The following is a 19,374-nucleotide window of genomic DNA, read 5'->3' as shown; positions in this document are numbered from 1 at the left end:
TAAGAAACGGCACTTAATTTAGCAAGGAATTTATTGAGACAAACATTGACGCCATACAATGCATCCCTGGATCCAATGGATACATATCCCTGGATCCTCAGGGAACTCAGGTTCCTCATAACTCCTCAGGTTCGACCCCCTTGAACGTCCTTTTATATTTGTGCAGTTCCATTGTGCAAGGAATTTAGTGTCATGATATATTACAAGAGAATTATTATTCACTTGACAATCAGAACCTCAGGTACACTATAGGTATAACCATCAAGAATCACTTAATTTAGCACCCAAGCCACGGTAAAAGTGTTATATCTGGCCATCTCCCTTACCCATTGAAAATAATGGTTTCTTTCTTGTTTTCCGTGTCCGTCACCTCCATGTAGCTCATCAAAATGCCATAGGTGCCTGCTGAAGTGTCATCCAGGTATACCTGATAACATGCAGAATAATAATAAACATTATGCTCAAAGAAATCAGATTAACGTGATCTATGCATCACATAAGCCCAGCTACACCAAGCCTGTATCAGTGCAGCTGGAATGTCATCCTCCAGCTGTTAGGGATGTGTGTATTGGGAGCAAATGTGTCAAGGGCAGCCTACTTTACTATTAAATCTCTACTATTTTTTCCAAAGTTGCTTTGTGTTGATCACAACATTATACGAATGAAAGACGAGTAATCTACCGACTGGGCCACGGGGTAGCCAAAATAAGGAAGGGTTTCAGAGGCACAAAACCGGTGCCCAAACTGAAACTTTGAGCCTTTATTGTGAATAGTAAAATTTCATTCACCTTCCATATTGCAAGCTAGCTCGTGGCCCAATCGACAAAGCACTCGTCTCTCATGCTGGAGGTCACGGGTTCAAGGCTCCTATTACCCTAGTGAATGACATATACATTCAAATACACACATATCTAACTACAAGTAAACATTATAGACAAACCTCCATGGTGAGTGGTGTGCCGGGACGAACGTTAATCTGGCCGCCAACCAGCTGCCCGTCCTGCCGCACGCCCACTCCCAGGATGGGGATGGGCGCGGTCCCTGTCACCTCAGACGTGATCTCGATGTAGCTGCCGGAATAAGTTCATTATATCTTTCAACATTCTTATATATAGATGCAATATCTCTTTTTTTCTAGATCTAGAATCATTCTTACATATTTTACATGTAGATTTTAAATATTATATCATAGTGAAAAAGCTCTATTGGTAATCTAGACATATCCTAATCTCGGTAATCTAGACATATCCTAATCTCGAAGGTTAACTGCCAGGCATTTCAACACAAATGCATTTACATGCAAAGCAGTTTTGACTCCACTGGAGAAATTCAAGACCCAGAGGATAGGAATGGGGGAATTACATATATAAATTTACAACGTGGAATACAAAATACAGTAAAAACAACACCTATTACTACATTTGTATTTATGGGTACATCGTAGCCTGAGACAAGTGTCAGGTTGACTGTATTGTGTATTCTGGCTCGTATGGTTGACTGTGGTGTGTATTCTGGCTCGTATGGTTGACTGTATTGTGTATTCTGATTCGTCACGTTGACTGTATTGTGTATTCTGGCTCGTATGGTTGACTGTGGTGTGTATTCTGGCTCGTATGGTTGACTGTATTGTGTATTCTGGCTCGTATGGTTGACTGGGTTGTGTATTCTGGCTCGTATGGCTGACTGTATTGTGTATTCTGGCTCGTATGGTTGACTGTATTGTGTATTCTGATTCGTCACGTTGACTGTATTGTGTATTCTGGCTCGTATGGTTGACTGTATTGTGTATTCTGGCTCATATGGTTGACTGTATTGTGGCTCGTATGGTTGACTGGGTTGTGTACTCTAGCTCGTCAGGTTCACTGTACTACGTACTCTGGTTCCACGAACTCAGGCGGAAGAACATCTCTCTTGACGATGTTGTCGTGGGTGGCGTTGTTCGGGGCGACCTGACACTTGACCAGTACCACCTGCCTTCCCTCGGATGATGTGATGGCCACCCGGTGGTAGAACAGCTCCTCCCCCTGTCCACAATTGCAACACATTTTAGGTACTGCTGGAGGTGGTGATATCTTAGTAGTTACTGGAGGTGGTGATATCTTAGTATTTACTGGAGGTGGTGATATCTTAGTATTTACTGGAGATGGTGATATCTTAGTATTTACTGGAGGTGGTGAGATTTTACTAGTTACTGGCGGTAATGGTAGTTTCTGAAGATGATGATATCTTGGCAGTTACTGGTGAAGCAGTGACAGGTGAAGGGGATGATATCTTAGCAGTGAATGAGGATGGTGATATCTTAGCACCTTACTGGACAAAAGTGGTGAAAACAACTAGAGGTGCTGATATAGTAGCAGTTAATGGAAAAAAATATGCAGCCAGCTTCACCAGATTGGTTGAAGTAGTATAAGCCATGCAAACAGCTTCACCAGTGCATGTAGTAGTTTCACTCTGATGAAGCTGCAGACAGCTTCATCAGAGTGAAACATTCAACAAATTCCTGTCATATGCCTTAAAGTTGTGAGGTCCGCTGCTGTCAATAGTCATGGAAGCCTAACAAGATAGGTATGTGGGCTTCACCGTCCACACAGATTGGGTATGGCCAAAGCCCACTGGATTGGCATGGGACAATCCGCCAGCCACTAGATGGATTAGGAGAGGGGGGACCGGCTTCCGCTACCATCAACAGATAGGGTATGGGGGTGCGATAATTAATTTAACAGATAGATTCTCACCGTGAGCTTGTTCCTGACTCTGGTGGTGCCGCAAGCCAAGGTGTCGTCGAGGGGTAGTGTGAGGGTGTAGTGGGAGTGGTGGAGCCTGGCTCCACACCCTGGCAGAGCTCCCCATTTGTCCAGCTCCACCTGCTTCACCCCAGACACTGGTACCCTCACTACCATGCTCCCTCCTCCACACTCCACCGAGTACCGCACTGAAAGCAAACACATTTGGATGAGAGTTTGTTGATGAAACCTGGATGTCAGTTTGATGAAACAGATGTGAAACGATGTTTGGGTTGATGGTGAGACATATAGAGTAATATGATGTTCAAACAGCTCATCCGAAACATTATTAGATTTCCCTGGAACACGATCCATCAAGCGGTTTACAACCAAGTGCCCCAATTACTGGTCATTGATCAATGGCGAACAGTTATGGGGATTGGTGCCCCGTCATCCCTCCTTGCCCTGGGGTCGAACCCGGGCCGATATTGCTCCCGGGCGTGCCGGATTTGAACGTGCTATTCCCTACACCCAATTGGGTAATTATATTGTAGTGCCCACATTACCGCAGGTTACAGTACGAAAGCCATTGTGCCAATCGCTAAAAATACACTTATACACTTCTGTCCGTAATAAGTTTAAATATCCTAATTTTCTTTGAACTTACCTTAGTTAATTGTTTGAAATGATGGTTCTGTCAATCGTCACATTATAAAAAGAGTTATAACATCTAATCGGTTCTAGACTGTTACATGCATTGACAATGTGGATATTCCTGAACCGCTACTTATACCATTTTGTTAACCAGACCACACACTAGACAGTGAAGCGACGACGACGTTTCGGTCCGTCCTGGACCATTCTCAAGACTACTATTTTGTACGTTGAGGGACCATAACGTCCAAAATGAGACGCATTACTAGAGCACACATTGAAAACTCCGTCTGCCGTCAGTGAGGTCGGGCAGGTCACGGATCGTAAGACTGCGTGTTAATGGCGGCAATATTTCCCGGTGAGGCTGCACTTGAGGGGCTGGTGAATTCTACTCTTGGTTCACCTCTCTACGATGCCGTCTATGTGATTTACCTTAATTATCGCCTAGTATCAGTCCTTGGTAAGCAGATCGTAACGATGTGTATTAGTAACGCGTTTCCGTGGGTTTAGAGTCAAGGCGTTTCTGCAAGTTTAACGGATAATTGCAATGCGTCATTCGCAGCCTAGTGATATTTTACTAAGATTTATTTATTTAATTATGACGTTTCACTATGTCATAACTACGTATATTATATCAATTTTACCGTGCAGGTTCATGGTTTCAGCCTCTTGTGACATTAGTTATTCCCTATGTTGTGAAACATTCAAGTAGCAGTTGTTAAATAATTTACTTATGTATACAATCAGGAAGTGGCACGCTTTTGTTAATATATTTATATATTCAACTTGTAAGAGTTATTATTGATATAAGGAGTGTTATGTATGCTCGTTCATACATGTAAGAGCCAGCGTTGTGCATATATAAGGCCGTGTTAATCATTCATACGGGATGATCTGTCAGAATTGCCACCCGTAGATGATGGTGCTATGAGAACGCATTGCAGACGAGCACTTAAATCTTAAGTCCCTTAACATGTTTAGCATGTTTAAGGGACTTAAACAGAGGGGCTGTGTGTTATCTGAAGACAGAGTTTGTTATAGTTCTGTAGCAGATTTTTGCTGATGGGCTTGAGGTAATTTGCAGTTTTATTTTTATTTAAATAAAACTTTAATTTGATTTTTTTCTCTAAATGTTTAATTTTGGCCTGACGCTAAGATATGCGTTTCGCGACAGTTAACATTTCCATAGGCAGAGTAGAAGTGAATACAATTTAGCGTAACCGTATGTATATATATTATATATATATATATATATATATATATATATATATATATATATATATATATATATATATATATATATATATATATATATATATATATATATAAAATCGGCTACATATTCGGTTGCTTCAACTCGAGAAGTTATTCCTCCTGTGAGTAGACATACCGCCTCAGTAACTTCACTTCTGAGTAGACATACCACCTCAGTAGCTTCACTCCTGTGACTATATAGTCGTAAAGGCTTAGGCGCTTCCCTTGATAATCACCTCACCTCACCTCACTCCTGTGAGTGGACATACCGCCTCAGTAACTTCACTTCTGAGTAGACATACCACCTCAGTAGCTTCACTCCTGTGAGTGGACATACCGCCTCAGTAGCTTCACTCCTGTGAGTGGACATACCGCCTCAGTAACTTCACTTCTGAGTAGACATACCACCTCAGTAGCTTCACTCCTGTGAGTGGACATACCGCCTCAGTAACTTCACTTCTGAGTAGACATACCACCTCAGTAGCTTCACTCCTGTGAGTGGACATACCGCCTCAGTAACTTCACTTCTGAGTAGACATACCACCTCAGTAGCTTCACTTCTGTGAGTGGACATACCGCCTCAGTAACTTCACTTCTGAGTAGACATACCACCTCAGTAGCTTCACTCCTGTGAGTGGACATACCGCCTCAGTAACTTCACTTCTGAGTGGACATACCGCCTCAGTAGCTTCACTCCAGTGAGTGGACATACCGCCTCAGTAGCTTCACTTCTGTGAGTGGACATACCGCCTCAGTAACTTCACTTCTGTGAGTGGACATACCGCCTCAGTAACTTCACTCCTGTGAGCGGACATACCGCCTCAGTAGCTTCACTCCTGTGAGTGGACATACCGCCACAGCACCATGTACAATACACCAATATTTTCCACATACTGTAGCTATCAGTGCGTTGAGTGGCAGGTGAGCAGCATCTCATCTGGGATCCTTCTCAAGACGCTGACGCACTCTATCGTGGTGTCACTAATGCTGTTGACACTTTCCATGCACCAGAACCCCTCTTTTTAGAGGAAGGGAGGTGTTGGCGTGTGTGGTGTGGGTGTTGGTTGGCGTGGGCTGGTGGTTGGCGTGTGGTTGTAGTGAGCAGGTTGAAGGTTCGAAAGGGCTGGCACGTTGGGTTCTGTCAATTGTTTCTTATCAAAACACTGAAACCTTCACTGCTTGTCTTACTCGTGTAGTGTATTGCAGCTGTATGTCCAATGACTTTCATTTTAATGTTTGCTTGCATATTTACCACAATACTGTGCTTTAGAATATGAAAGATAGACGGAGATGTAATTCTCTGTTATCATTTAGTAGGCTAGGCATACTTAGTGATAGGCTAGGAACATTTACTAAGCTTACAATACCTAGTGGCAGGCTGGGGTAACTTACTAGGCTTGCAAGACCTTGTGATAAGCTGGGGGAGGGAGAGGAAGATAACTTACTAGGCTTGCAATACTTAGTGATAGGCTGAGGGGGGGGGGTGGAAGTTACTTACTAGGCTATTGCATATTTCTGCACACAAATATTGTAATGTTTTTGTTCTTGAGAGCGTCATGGAAGCACTTATTCGAGTCAAACTTTATAATATTTGTAAACTATAGGGTTGTGGTTCAGTGGTTACAATGGAGCAATTTATGACACAACTTGAAGTTTTAGCCAATGATTTTTTCCTATAAAAAAAAGTCCTGATAAAGTTTTTTGTTTACGATTCAATACTTTTTTTCAGATTCTCCAAAACTTTAAGGCACTAAAGAATGACGGCAGGTTTTGGGAAGTGCAGCTTGACCAGAGCTTAACGGCAAGGCTGGCATGGATGGAGTTGTTAAAACATAAGAGTTAACAGCTTACACCATCGCAACTACTTTCCCGCCACATCTAAACGCTTAGCGGCACAAGAAGAGACATCTGGGGTGTTAAACCGGAGCTGGAATATGAGAGTTGGATCCCTATGCAGACGAGGAGTCACAATAGGCTGAAATATGTTGACCAGACCACACACTAGAAAGTGAATGGACGACGACGTTTCGGTCCGTCCTGGACCATTCTCAAGTCGATTGTGTCCTTGGATCCTTACTTTACGTTGATCCTGCACAGTGATTCCCCATTACCTTCTTTAAAGCACAACTTTTAACAATCTCTTGGTATATAATAAATCTTAACCAGACCTGTCATCTAAGCTGCTCTTTGATAGAGCTATCCACCCAAGCGTAAGATCTCTGGTTACAACGGATTTTAAGTATACGAACCGCTTGTCTTGAGATGAACAGTTCGCTCGCTGACACACATTGCTACCTCACCCCCGCACAACTGTCAGGGGATGCTGTATGACTGTGCCAGCTGATCTTCGGAGGGAACCGTTGTTTAGCAGTTGCCCAGCATGAGGTCCCTCCAGCCAGGTAAATGGGTTCGAATCCCATCACCTATCAATAGCGCTGGTTTCCTCCAAAAGGGGTAATTATCCAACCTTCTCCTCCTACAAAGAACGTCGCATTTCGCTCACATGCGTTACATAAGGCCAAAAATTGTCGTACTAGAAAATGGAAGCGGTTGGCGAAAGTGACGTACTGTCCCGTTTTCTGTTTTGGGTCCTCTGGCAGGTTAGGACACTTTAAATTAACCGTTTTCTTGATGTTGGGAAACCTTAGGAGGACGGGCTGAATTACCAACTCGAGACACCAAACCGCTGTACGATAGCCTAGTTGAAGTAGTAAAACTGCCAGGCCAGGCGAGCAGAACGTACAGAACCCACTCCAAGTATAAAAGATAAAAGATTTAGGAGTAATCATGTCGGAAGACATTACCTTCAAAGAACATTTTTGCCCGAAAACGTGCATTTTTTTGCACGTTTCTGCCCGAAACGCTTTGCGTAATAGTGGCTTTAAGCATTGTATGTACCAGCTCTATCTATAAATCTATCAAATTTTGTAAAATCTCTTGTATGTACCTTACCTGAATAAACATTTATTTTATTTATTTATAACATAATAAAGTAGCTGTCACAACTGCAAGAAAAATGACAAGGGAAAAAAACAAGGGATGCCATGCACATGATGATACGTTTTAATACACTAATGCTCTCTAGGGGTGGAATATTGTTGCACACTAGTAGCCCCATCCAAAGCCGGAGAAATTGTTGACCTGGAGAGCGTGCAAAGGTCTTTTACTGCGTGGTTCCACTCAATAAAGCATTAAATTATTGTGACAGCTTAAACATTTTAAATCTGTATGCTTCAGAGCGCGCGGGGGGGGGGGGGGTGCAGAATAATTTACACTTGGAAAATAATAGAGGGGCTGGTTCCAAAAATGACCACGGATATAAAGCCACGAGGCATGGCAGGATGTGCAAAGTAGCGCCGTTGACATGCAGAGGTGCAATAGGTACGCTGAGAGAGAACTATTAACATCAAGGGTCCAAGGCTTTTTTTTCACTCTCTCTGCATATAAGGGGCATAACTAACCGATCTTCCACTGTATTCAAAAGATAATTTGATAAACACCTCCCAAGGATACCTTATAAACTAGGCTACGAGCAACTGCGCCCAACAGCCTGGTTGACCAGACCACTAACCAGTAGAACTAGTCAAGAGACCGGACCGCAGGGACGTTGATTTTAGGAACAAACAACAGTTAAGTGTACTCCAGGTATAGCCAAATCGAGGCATCGAAACTGATAGCCTCGCCGAGGTATCCGAACTGAGGCGTCTTAGCCTAGTCATCGTGCTCCAGTATAACTGTCGCTGACGACACAAAATTGCAGATTTTGATAAAATGCGGGGAAAATGGTGTTTGTTATTTTGGCTAGTATGCTCCTAAATTCCGAGGAAGTCGGGATATAATAGCACACGGGAATGTAAGCGTGTGAATACACCGCTGCTTCCGGATTCAGGCAGGAAAGGCAATGGTGGCTTAGTCGCCATACTGTCACCTTAGTTGCCGTTTTTTGACATAAAATAGGGTGAGTAGTTTTCAGGTTTTGCGGTGCGTATCCAGCTTTTGTTGCGTTTTTCCACTATTTATGACTAGTTTCCAGGTTTTGTGGCGCCTTTCCAGGTTTTGTGACGAGTTTCCAGTGAGTTTTATAGTTAATCCGTTTGTTTACGTTTTGCAAAGTTTTGAGCTAGCAAAGTTTTTATCACAAGAGGAGCCTGGCCTCAGGCCGGGCTTGGGGAGTAGAAGAACTCCCAGAACCGTCTCTAGGTAAGCAATAACATGTACAGATGAAGCATCATTACTGCCAGCTGCAGCTGTGTAATGTTTACTGTGAGATCTCCAGAGGCATGAAACTATGAGAAACATGCGGTCAGTCAAGGACCTCCTAGACTGGCCGCGAGGAGACAACCTGGGGCTCGAACTCTGAGAGCCCTTGCCTGTCCGTCTGCGAGGTCTGCACCTCTTATACCTTGATCTGTAGTGGTTTAGTGTCCAAACTTAACAGCTTACGAGCTGCAATACGCTACGAGGTCATTCATAACCATGACAGCCTTAGATATAGGACGTAATGTTGGCATGAGCAAGATGGCCGCCGCTACCACCTCCTAAGTGGATACGTAAACCCTTTGTGAGTCTTGATCCCTTATACACCTCTTAAGAGCTCGTAACATAATTCGAGTTAACGTGACTATAATGCTACCATCTTGAGCGAAGTACTGTTAATGATGTTGGTGTTATTATCTTATTATATCATATTATTGTGAGGGCGGTTAGCCATCTGGTTGTCGAGCAGAGGATGCCTGTCAGAGGCTCCGTGAGCGGTCAGGAGCGGGACACTACGGGTCCTCCCGCCAGCATCGTGCTCACACACGGTCGAGGGGCGGGACGAGCGCCGCCCAGACGGAAGACCACCGTTATAACCCATCATAAAAAACGGGAACTTTAAGTGTAGGAGGTGGACTTGTAAGATGGTGTCGAGCCGGAGAACTTTACGGGATTTGTTAGCTTTTGTTAGACTTTTGATTTAGAATCATTGAGTAAACCAGAATTCGCGAACCGTGTTTTAGTACTTAGAGATATAAATATGCTTTATGGGCGTCTGACAGCTAGGTGGACAGCGCTTCGTATTCGTAGTCCTGAGGTTCCGGGTTCGATCCCCGGTGGAGGCGGGGGAAAATGGGCAAAAAGTTTCTTTCACTCTGATGCCCCTGTTACTTAGCAGTAAATAGGTACCTGGGAGTTAGACAGCTGCTACGGGCTGCTTCCTGGGGGGGGGGAGGGGGGTTGTAACAAAAAGGAGGCCTGGTCGAGGACCGGGCCGCGGGGACGCTAAGCCCCGAAATCATCAAGATGACCTCAAGATGGTCCTTGCATTTCATTAGAAGAAGTTGGGGTTCCCGGCGGTGCCCGGGTCGCCAGCAAGAGGTTGTGCTAAGTAACTGTTGGGAACCCCCCTCCCACTCCCTCTTGAATGCAAATCTGCCGTCAGAACATGCATTTTGCCTGTAAATACCTGAATTATGTATTATGAAAAACGATAAAACTCTGTGGACTCGGCGCCAAATATTTCAACTCCACCGACTTCATGGAGGGTGCCAAGAGGGGCTAACCTCCGTTAAAGGTGGCAATGGGGCCCACCCCAGACCAGCCTATGACAGCACCCGTCCTCCCAACAGCTCTCCAGTCACCCTGAGGAGCCTGATGAGACTAGCCATGAGCGTCTGACCTCCGACCATGGACAGACAAATTTATATAAATTAATGAATATGCGACTATAGGTTGAGAATAATAGATACCTAAAGGGGTAGGGAATGCAATGGAAGATATTATCATTCATTGTTGCTGAGGACGGCCTGGATGAGGACGGCCTGGATGAGGACGGCCTGGATGAGGTCGGCCTGGATGAGGTCGGCCTGGATGAGGTCGGCCTGGATAGAGCACGGCCTGGATGAGGACGGCCTGGATGAGGTCGGCCTGGGCTACAAAACTAACAAGATTCAGACTTGATCCACACTTACCTCAAGCAATGGGAATCAGCTGGTGATCTGAACCCATCATGCGGATAGACGAGTCGCTGGAAGCAAATTAGCCGTGACGGCTCGGCGTATCACCAACGCATGTTTAACAAGCATGACAGCGTAGCGCGGCGGCGGCGGCATCCCGGCATTATCGGGAGGCATACGCCAGCGTCACGCTCATTCTTACGCTTCAAGCTCTGTCAAGTATTTCACAGTCCACCCCTCCCTGGCAGAGGTAGGGAGGGGTGGACATGAGGGAGAGGAGGTAAGGGGGTTCCGCTGGGGAGTGTGTTGCTCCCGCTCATTCATCGGACGTTACTCCTTTATTATAGGGCAAGCTCATGGCCATACTATTTAGGTAGAGGGTGTTCCAGTCACGCTTCTTTCCTTCCAGCGCGTCCACTTGCTATTATCCATTCCCAACAGCAGGCTAAGGGTCTCGCTACACAAACTGAGGTCCACGATGGCGTTAAATCATTTTATTTGCATTAGGAGGATGTGCTAAGCCAACAATGGGCTATATCAACCCTATCTTCTCGCACGATACATCGCACTTTGACGAATATATCTCCCCATAAGGCCAAGAACATGAGCTAAAAATCATAGCGGCTCGCAAAAATGATTTGTTTTCTATTTCTCGGTTAGGTTAGGGTCAGGCGATTTCGTACATCATCTTAGTGACGTTGTGGACGTTCGAGAGAACGGGCTGACTATATATAGGACCTTAAAGGGAGAGAGAGAGAGGATAAGGGGATACGAGAACAGTGTGTAGGGTTCTGGACAGAGTGTTAAGTCCCGCTTTACTCTTCAGTATTTTGCAACACCTTAGCGGGAATACTGGCCCACTGGCAGCCTCTGGACCGAATACGTCAGCCTCTGGACCGAATAGGTCAGCCTCTGGACCGATAATGTCAGCCTCTGGACCGAATTGGTCAGCCTCTGGACGATGAATGTCAGCCAGTAAGTCTGGCCTTGAGATGACAGTCTCGCTCTACTTACGAGGAAGATGCTTATACAATATTCATGAGGAATATTTCCACGGTCGATATCTCTCTCTCTCTCTCTCTCTCTCTCTCTCTCTCTCTCTCACTCTCTCTCTCTCTCTCTCTCTCTCTCTCTCTCTGACGGTAAATCTAAGCAATGTGAGATCTAAGAGCCATGTGAGCGTTCCTGCCAGATGTTCGGTGCTAAACAAAGTGGTTATAATTGGAAATAGTTCATGATAATTGTACATTCCCGTGAGGTGTGTTGTGTGTAGATCACCTCTTAGCTCCTGGACCTGGCATTTCCCGCCACCGGTCAACGATTACAATACCTCCCGTGGTAACATGGAAGCTCCTCAGTGCAGGAAGGCACATCGAGTTACAGCCCCGCTCCTGTGCCAGGTAAGTCCACTACGGGCTCGCCATAGCCTGTGTTATTTGCAACATTTTGTTCTGGTGCCGAGGCTGGTGCTGACGCCGGAGGCTGCTACGTGTACTCGGCAGCCCTCAGGGACGTCCATCTAAGGCGACGCTGAAGACGTTGCTGGAACGGGACATGTGAAGACAGGCTGACGCAGCCGTTTAAACGCTTGCAATGCCGTCTTGAGTTGAGGTCTATCACCTGCATGAGGGCTATTAAGGCCGTGACACTAACGTTGGTGAACAACCAGCAAGTCCACGCTAGTCCTGGCCTATGTTTAGAAAGCAAACTCCCTCTGTATACACACTGACAAGTGGGGAACACCTCTCAGTGTATCCACCCCACTACAAGCGAGCTCCTTCTATATATAATGCTGTTACTGAGAACATCCCATTTTCAACAAATGATCTGAATAATATATACAATAACATTGAAATTATTAGAAGCACTATCGACTTGAGAATGGTCCAGGACGGACCGAAACGTCGTCGTCCCTTCACCTTCTAGTGTGTGGTCTGGTCAACATACTTCAGCCACGTTATTGTGACTCCTCGCCTGCAGAAGCAACATAATTTGGCTGAGAAGCGTTGCATTAATTGACGCACGAGTTTTTGTGATCAGGGCCGACGGTCGTATAATATAATCCAAGCAGCAGGATGAGGAAATTGTTCAAAAAACAGCTTTAAGACATTTCCTGGTGTCTTCAAGCTAAGACACCAGGACATTCTGGTGTCACCATTAACTCAAACTTTATTCCAGCAAGCCGTCAGATGGGACACTACCGCCTGTATTGACCTGGTGTGGTATTACATAATTCCGTTTTACATAGCGATTTGTTGATCATTTTTATATTTGCTTTGAGAACTGATCAGCGAATGGACTATTTCCTCCTTGAAGGTGGAAGCATTTTGCATTGATGCTATAACCACATGCCCCGATTATATGGCACGTGATTTCGCATTTACATATAATTCCTTGTTAACACGTAGTTAGCCACGCTGCGAATGATTACAGTCGTTGTGTCTGGAGGAGATACAGGCAGATTAACTTATTAATGTGTGTGTGTGTGTGTGTGTGTGTGTGTGTGTGTGTGTGTGTGTGTGTGTGTGTGTGTGTGTGTGTGTGTGTGTACCTGCGTGTGTGTGTGTACCTGCGTGTGTGTGTGTACCTTCAGCTATCGTACCAAGCATCCTTCACTGTACTGTCTTCAACGGCAATCGTAGGGACACCAATTCTGTGTAACCCTTAAACTCCAAAATAACTGGAATACCCAAGGATATATATATATATATATATATATATATATATATATATATATATATATATATATATATATATATATATATATATATATATATATATTGAAGGTGTGTTGGAGGTATTGAGTAACTGTACTCTTCCCTGGACGTGTGATCATCACACGCAACACACACAAAAAAGTAATGAGCTCCAGCGTCCACCAGAACAGGTCTCCGCTGCCCAGTCATGGCATGCTTGGCCCTTCCTGCTGAAGGGGGAGGGGCCGAGGTCCATCCTGGTGGAGGCGGTGAAGGGGCGATGACCCATCCTGATGGAAACACCGTCGTCATGACAGTAACCAGATCAAATGATGAACAATGCAATCAGACCTGACATTATAGCCTGTTCCGTGTACCCAGCGTGCGAACTACTGTATAAAACAGTTAAAATCATTATAAACTGGCGATTTGTGCAACCGGTGTTCATTCACAATAGTTCATATCCTTGGAACAAACCGGCGATTTATCAACAGATTCGTTGGATTGTTTGGAACACTTGAGCTGAACACTTTGGCCTGACTAGTTTTATTTTGCTCCGAGGAGGAGACCCTTGGGCCGGGAGCACATCATTACCCAAAAATGAACCAAATAAAATTGATTCATTTATCAAACTAATTGTCGGCGTTGGTTCGTGAAAATGTGTACGATGTACGATGTGTCGCTCACGGGCCGAGAGGGTCGGGTCCCCCTGGTGCGAGTACCGTGCACCGCCCCGCTAAGTCTCTCTTGAGAAGGTTGCTTGATGTACTGTCTTCCTGGAGGCCATGAGTACTGGCGTTACCGTCCTGTGGCCATGAGTACTGGCGTTACCGTCCTGTGGCCATGAGTACTGGCGTTACCGTCCTGTGGCCATGAGTACTGGCGTTACCGTCCTGTGGACAGGCTGCTGCTCCCTTGTCCTGTCAATTAGTACACAATTGTGGTTCCCGATTGCCCGCGAGAGGTCAACTTCCCCCTCCCAGAAACAAGCACAAAGTCCACCAATTACAACCCACAAAATTGGTGAAAGGCGGTGTAAAAGTGACGGGGATTTCAGTATTAAATGGAAATGCCTGTCTGTTCGAAGACGGAAGCCTTGATAATCAACTAGAAAAGTCTGATTATCAGCTAATATTTCGCCCAACAGCAACAACCCACTCAAACAATTCAGCCTTAAATGGACACAATCTATACGAGTCGAAAACGCCCCAAACAAAGCAACACAATCCCGCCACCAATCAACACAATCCCGCCACCAATCAATACCCGCTTACCAATCACCCTATCAATCAATCCCCTAAATCAACACCAATCAACCACGCCCTTTACAATCCTCCCCAACCATTTAAACCCACCAATCAACCCTCTACCAATCAGCCCACCACCAATATTAACCCCCCCCCACCACTCCACCAATCAGCACCCTCCCCACCAACACTTCCCACCCAACCATTACAACAGGGAAACACTCCCGTTCGGGCCCATCACAAGTATAATGACGGGAATGTCTATAGCATCCGGCAGTTGTGGGAAGTTAAGTTTAATGGCTCTCCTCAGCGTTGCTAACGGAGCAACAGAGGCAGCGTCGTTATCAGAGCAACAGAGGGACGTTTGGGGCTCTGGATCTGTGATATCAGAGCAACAGAGGGACGTTTGGGGCTCTGGAGCTGTGATATCTGTGATATCAGGCTCCAGGCCAGCTGGTTAAGTCCACCCGCGCGCCTGCTGGAAGATCACCCTTCACTGTTCGATATCAAATCTCTAGATGTTGATTTTTTTTTCACTGAGAAAGATTGAGCATAATTCCTATTTTCTTGTTTTTTTGTTGGGGGGGGGGAAGGGTGTCGAGGGTGGGGAAGGGTGTCGAGGGTGGGGAAGGGTGTCGAGGGTGGGGAAGGGTGTCGAGGGTGAGGTAGAGACGGGGAGGGAGACGGGGTTAAATTGGTTCATTGTATCCAAAATGGTCAAATTTGAAATATAAGTTAATATGTGTGCAATTCATGATTGAGTAGACCCGCTACCCTAGACGGTGAAGGTCACAGATTGTTTCACTGTTCGACAGTGTGGGGGTGGGGGTAATCCTTCACTGTTCGACAGTGTGGGGGTGGGGGTAATCCTTCACTGTTCGACAGTGTGGGGGTGGGGGTAATCCTTCACTGTTCGACAGTGTGGGGGTGGGGGTAATCCTTCACTGTTCGACAGTGTGGGGGTGGGGGTAATCCTTCACTGTTCGACAGTGTGGGGGTGGGGGTAATCCTTCACTGTTCGACAGTGTGGGGGTGGGGGTAATCCTTCACTGTTCGACAGTGTGGGGGTGGGGGTAATCCTTCACTGTTCGACAGTGTGGGGGTGGGGGTAATCCTTCACTGTTCGACAGTGTGGGGGTGGGGGTAATCCTTCACTGTTCGACAGTGTGGGGGTGGGGGTAATCCTTCACTGTTCGACAGTGTGGGGGTGGGGGTAATCCTTCACTGTTCGACAGTGTGGGGGTGGGGGTAATCCTTCACTGTTCGACACTGAACAAACTTCACTGTTTGTGGAACAATCTTTCAGATTATTCCAATGTTCTCAACACGTGTGTACTATTAATCCTCGTCATTTACATGGGTCTACTTAAAACAGGTGTGTGAATATGGGTAGTGTAGTGGAGCCTCCTGCCCTCCTACCTCTTCTCCAGGTAAAGGGGTCCCCAGAGAGAGAGAGAGAGAGAGAGAGAGAGAGAGAGAGAGGGGGTGGGGGCTGCCGGGAGTGAAGTGGATGTTGTTGTTTAAAATTCAGCTACTGGGAACAAAAGTTCCAAGTAGCACGGTCTATGGTGAGCCCGTAGTGGACTTACCTGGCACAGGAGCGGGGCTGTGGAGTGTACCGCCTGGGAACCCGGAAACCATGTTCCAAATACTCCCCGGGAGCTCTCAGTCCAGCCCTCTCACTATGCTGGCTACTTCCTCATTCCCTCCACTTCACTGACTCAGTCTTCTGCTACTCTTCTCTTCCCCCCTCTTCCTCTACTTCCCCCCCACCTCCCCCCTCTGCCTCAATCTTCACTCACACGAGACTACTGTACATGTATCCAAAGTTGACTCGTTAATGTTGTGTGGCTCTGTCATCTTTGATTGCATTCGACTGTGAAAAAATATCTGAATTCAGAGATAATTCTATTAGAAGTGTTCGAGAAATGCGTAAATAAAATTTCAAAATTACTACCAGAAATTTTGGCCAAATATCCAGATGTTATTTTAGTTAGGTACCCGCCCACCCCCGCCCACAGGATGGGCGTGGGTGGGCGGGTTAGAGGCTCATCACGTGTGTAGACTATTCAGCTAGTAGGCCAGTTCTTGTATCGCTTGTGCTATAAATGCCAACTGATCACACACACACCCACACACACACACCCACACACACACACACAACACACACACACACACACACACACACACACACACACACACACAGGGAGATAAGATAGAGCCCAGTAGGCTCAGGGATGTGTACACCAGCTGATAATCGAGAGGCGGGACCAAAGAGCCAGAGCTTAACCCCCACAAGCACATTAAAATGTGTAACTAGCTTATGTCCCTTGGTCCCTCCCTTGGTCCCTCCCATGTCCCCTGGTCCTAGTCCATCCATTTCCAAACAGTCTGACCTTGTCCAACCTTATCCTGGTAGGTGGTGTCCAAGGGTGAGCCTCTAGATTTTCTTGCAATTGCTTAGGGCGGGGTTACATACTGGTGCAGCATGCTCAAACACTGGTCTAGCATGACATGAGGCGACCAGCCCCCTTCCCCCCTTCCTCTACCATTCCTTCACACCCATCCCCTCCCCCCTTTAACCCCTTCCCCCCCCCCCCAGCATGGGGAGGACCCACTCCGTCGGTGACGGCCGGAATGTTTGGCCTCCTGATCGGAAACTGTGTCAGGGCCGCCGTCTCCAGGGCGCCCCCAGCGGGCCGTACCAGTCTCCCCTGTTAAGACCGGAGGGGTCGACGCCCCCTCCTAGGTCACACACACACACACACACACACACACACACACACACACACACACACACACACACACACACACATACACAGGCGTGTGCACTGGAAAAAGTTCAAAGGTATGCCACTAGGCTAGTCCCAGAACTAAGAGGCATGAGTTACGAGGACAGGCTGCATGGAATGCGCCTAACGTTGCTGGAAGATAGGAGAGCTCGGGGAGACATGATCACTACCTACAAAATTCTAAGAGGAATCGATAGGGTAGATAAAGATAAATTGTTTAACACGGGGGTGGAGAAGGTACTTGAACAAGGAGACACAGGTGGAAACAGAGTACCCACATGAGCCACAGGGACGTTAGAAGGAACTTTTTCAGTGTCAGAGTAGTTAACAAATGGAATGCATTAGGCAGTGATGTGGTGGAGGCTGACTCCATACACAGTTTCAAATGTAGATATGATAGAGCCCAATAGGCTCAGGAACCTGTACACCAGTTGACTGGCAGTTGAGAGGCGGGACCAAAGAGCCAAAGCTCAACTCGGCAAGCACAACTAGGTGAGTACAGCTTTAATCTAAGAACGTTCAGAAGGCGGGAGTAGGAGCCTAACTCGACCCTGCAAGCACATATAGGTGGGTGCACAAACACAAAATTCTACGACACAACTTCTAGTTGACATGGCACGTTGTGCAGTGAGGGAAGAGTGCAGGGAAGCAAGGCAAGGGTGTAGGGAAGGTAACAGAGAAGGATGAAGGGGTGGGTGAGGGGGTGAGATGGATGACGAAGTGGGTGAGGTGTGGTGGATGTTGAGATCAAAAATACAAAAGGGGAGAATGTGAGGGAAGAAGATGAAGGGTGAGGCGAGGAGGGGAGAGAGAGAGGTGTGAGGGGTGAGGTAAGGAGGGTACAAGGAGCCATAACAGTACCTGGACCTCAGGGCAGCCTGGGGGAGCTGCCACACCCCTCCTGGGGTGGATGTAGTGGGGGAGGAGAAGCACTGTATCATTACCCTTCACAAGGTGTGTGTTTACAGTGTGATACACAGGCCTGTGCACTGGGGCGAGGCCTGTGCACTGGAGGGAAGACGCCTGTGCACTGGGGCGAGGCGTGTGCACTGCAGGGAAGAGGCCTGTGCACTGGGAAGAGGCCTGTGCACTGGGGCGAGGCCTGTGCACGGGAGGGAAGAAGCCTGTGCACTGGGGCGAGGCCTGTGCACGGGAGGGAAGAAGCCTGTGCACTGGGGCGAGGCGTGTGCACTAGAGGGAAGAGGCCTGTGCACTGGATAAGCCGTTGGATAACCAACTATCAAAAATAAACAAATTTATACAAAAAAAAAATAACGGTGGGACTCCAACTAATGTATATTGTAAGTCTGGCAGTTATACACGCGGTAATACAGGCTCGTAACGCTACGGTGTATTATACACTCTGGCTCAGTGTGTATGACTCCAAGCAACAGCCTTTTTGTACAGTAATTTGGTTTTAGTAAGGTTGTTCAGAGGTCCTCGGTTGTTCAACATGCTCCCAGCGAGCGTAAGAAATATTGCCGCAACAGAGGAAACTTGATAGTGTTATTACAAGGAGTGCCGGACCAACCAGGCTGTGGTGGATATGTGGGCCTGCGGGCCGCTCCAAGCAACGGCCTGTTGGACCAAACTCTTACAAGTCAGGGCCTGGCTTGGGGGGAGTACAAGTCCCTGAACCCCCGTCCAAGGACAATCCAACTAGGTTTTGCAACTTCTGCATTTGTTTAAATCACAGTTGTAATTTTAGCATAAAGATTTAGTCGTGTATCTGACATTTCTCCACAATGTTGACATTTCTTCTCTTCTTCTGGAGGCGGGAAAGAACAGTTACCAGGACTCTTCAGGCCTATGTCCGGTCACCTTTCAACCAAAAAATTGGTTCGTAATTAGTGGAAATCTTGTACCATCCCGCGGGTCATGAGGCTACTGCGTTACTGTAGCTCATTTGTTAGCTTGTTACCTGTTCAGGGAATGTGCATTGTGATAGTGTTTATCTTCTCTCTTATGTTGCTACTTTCGTAGCTTCACCTACATAGTCATTCCCTGATATTCTGTCGGGAAGTGACGCTTGCTGGTGGTATGGACTTATTTATTCAACAACTTTAACTTTC

At 46.5% G+C, this 19,374-nt stretch overlaps 1 protein-coding gene across 1 annotated transcript in view; it reads right to left on the bottom strand.

The window, feature by feature from the left end:
- Nucleotides 1–19,374, bottom strand: part of qsm (Zona pelucida superfamily protein qsm) — a 75,752-nt gene that overhangs the window by 2,467 nt on the left and 53,911 nt on the right. Inside the window, exons 2-5 of the mRNA XM_045767447.2 lie at nucleotides 2,736–2,932; nucleotides 1,876–2,024; nucleotides 941–1,070; nucleotides 327–427 (exon numbers count right to left, since the gene is read on the bottom strand). Of these exons, the coding sequence (XP_045623403.2) occupies nucleotides 327–427; nucleotides 941–1,070; nucleotides 1,876–2,024; nucleotides 2,736–2,932 (577 nt within the window). The remainder of the gene's footprint in view (nucleotides 1–326; nucleotides 428–940; nucleotides 1,071–1,875; nucleotides 2,025–2,735; nucleotides 2,933–19,374) is intronic.

The sequence above is a fragment of the Procambarus clarkii genome, chromosome 72, assembly GCF_040958095.1.
Source record: "Procambarus clarkii isolate CNS0578487 chromosome 72, FALCON_Pclarkii_2.0, whole genome shotgun sequence".
NCBI classification, from domain to species: domain Eukaryota; kingdom Metazoa; phylum Arthropoda; class Malacostraca; order Decapoda; family Cambaridae; genus Procambarus; species Procambarus clarkii.
This window is presented reverse-complemented; position numbering and strand designations above follow the sequence as displayed.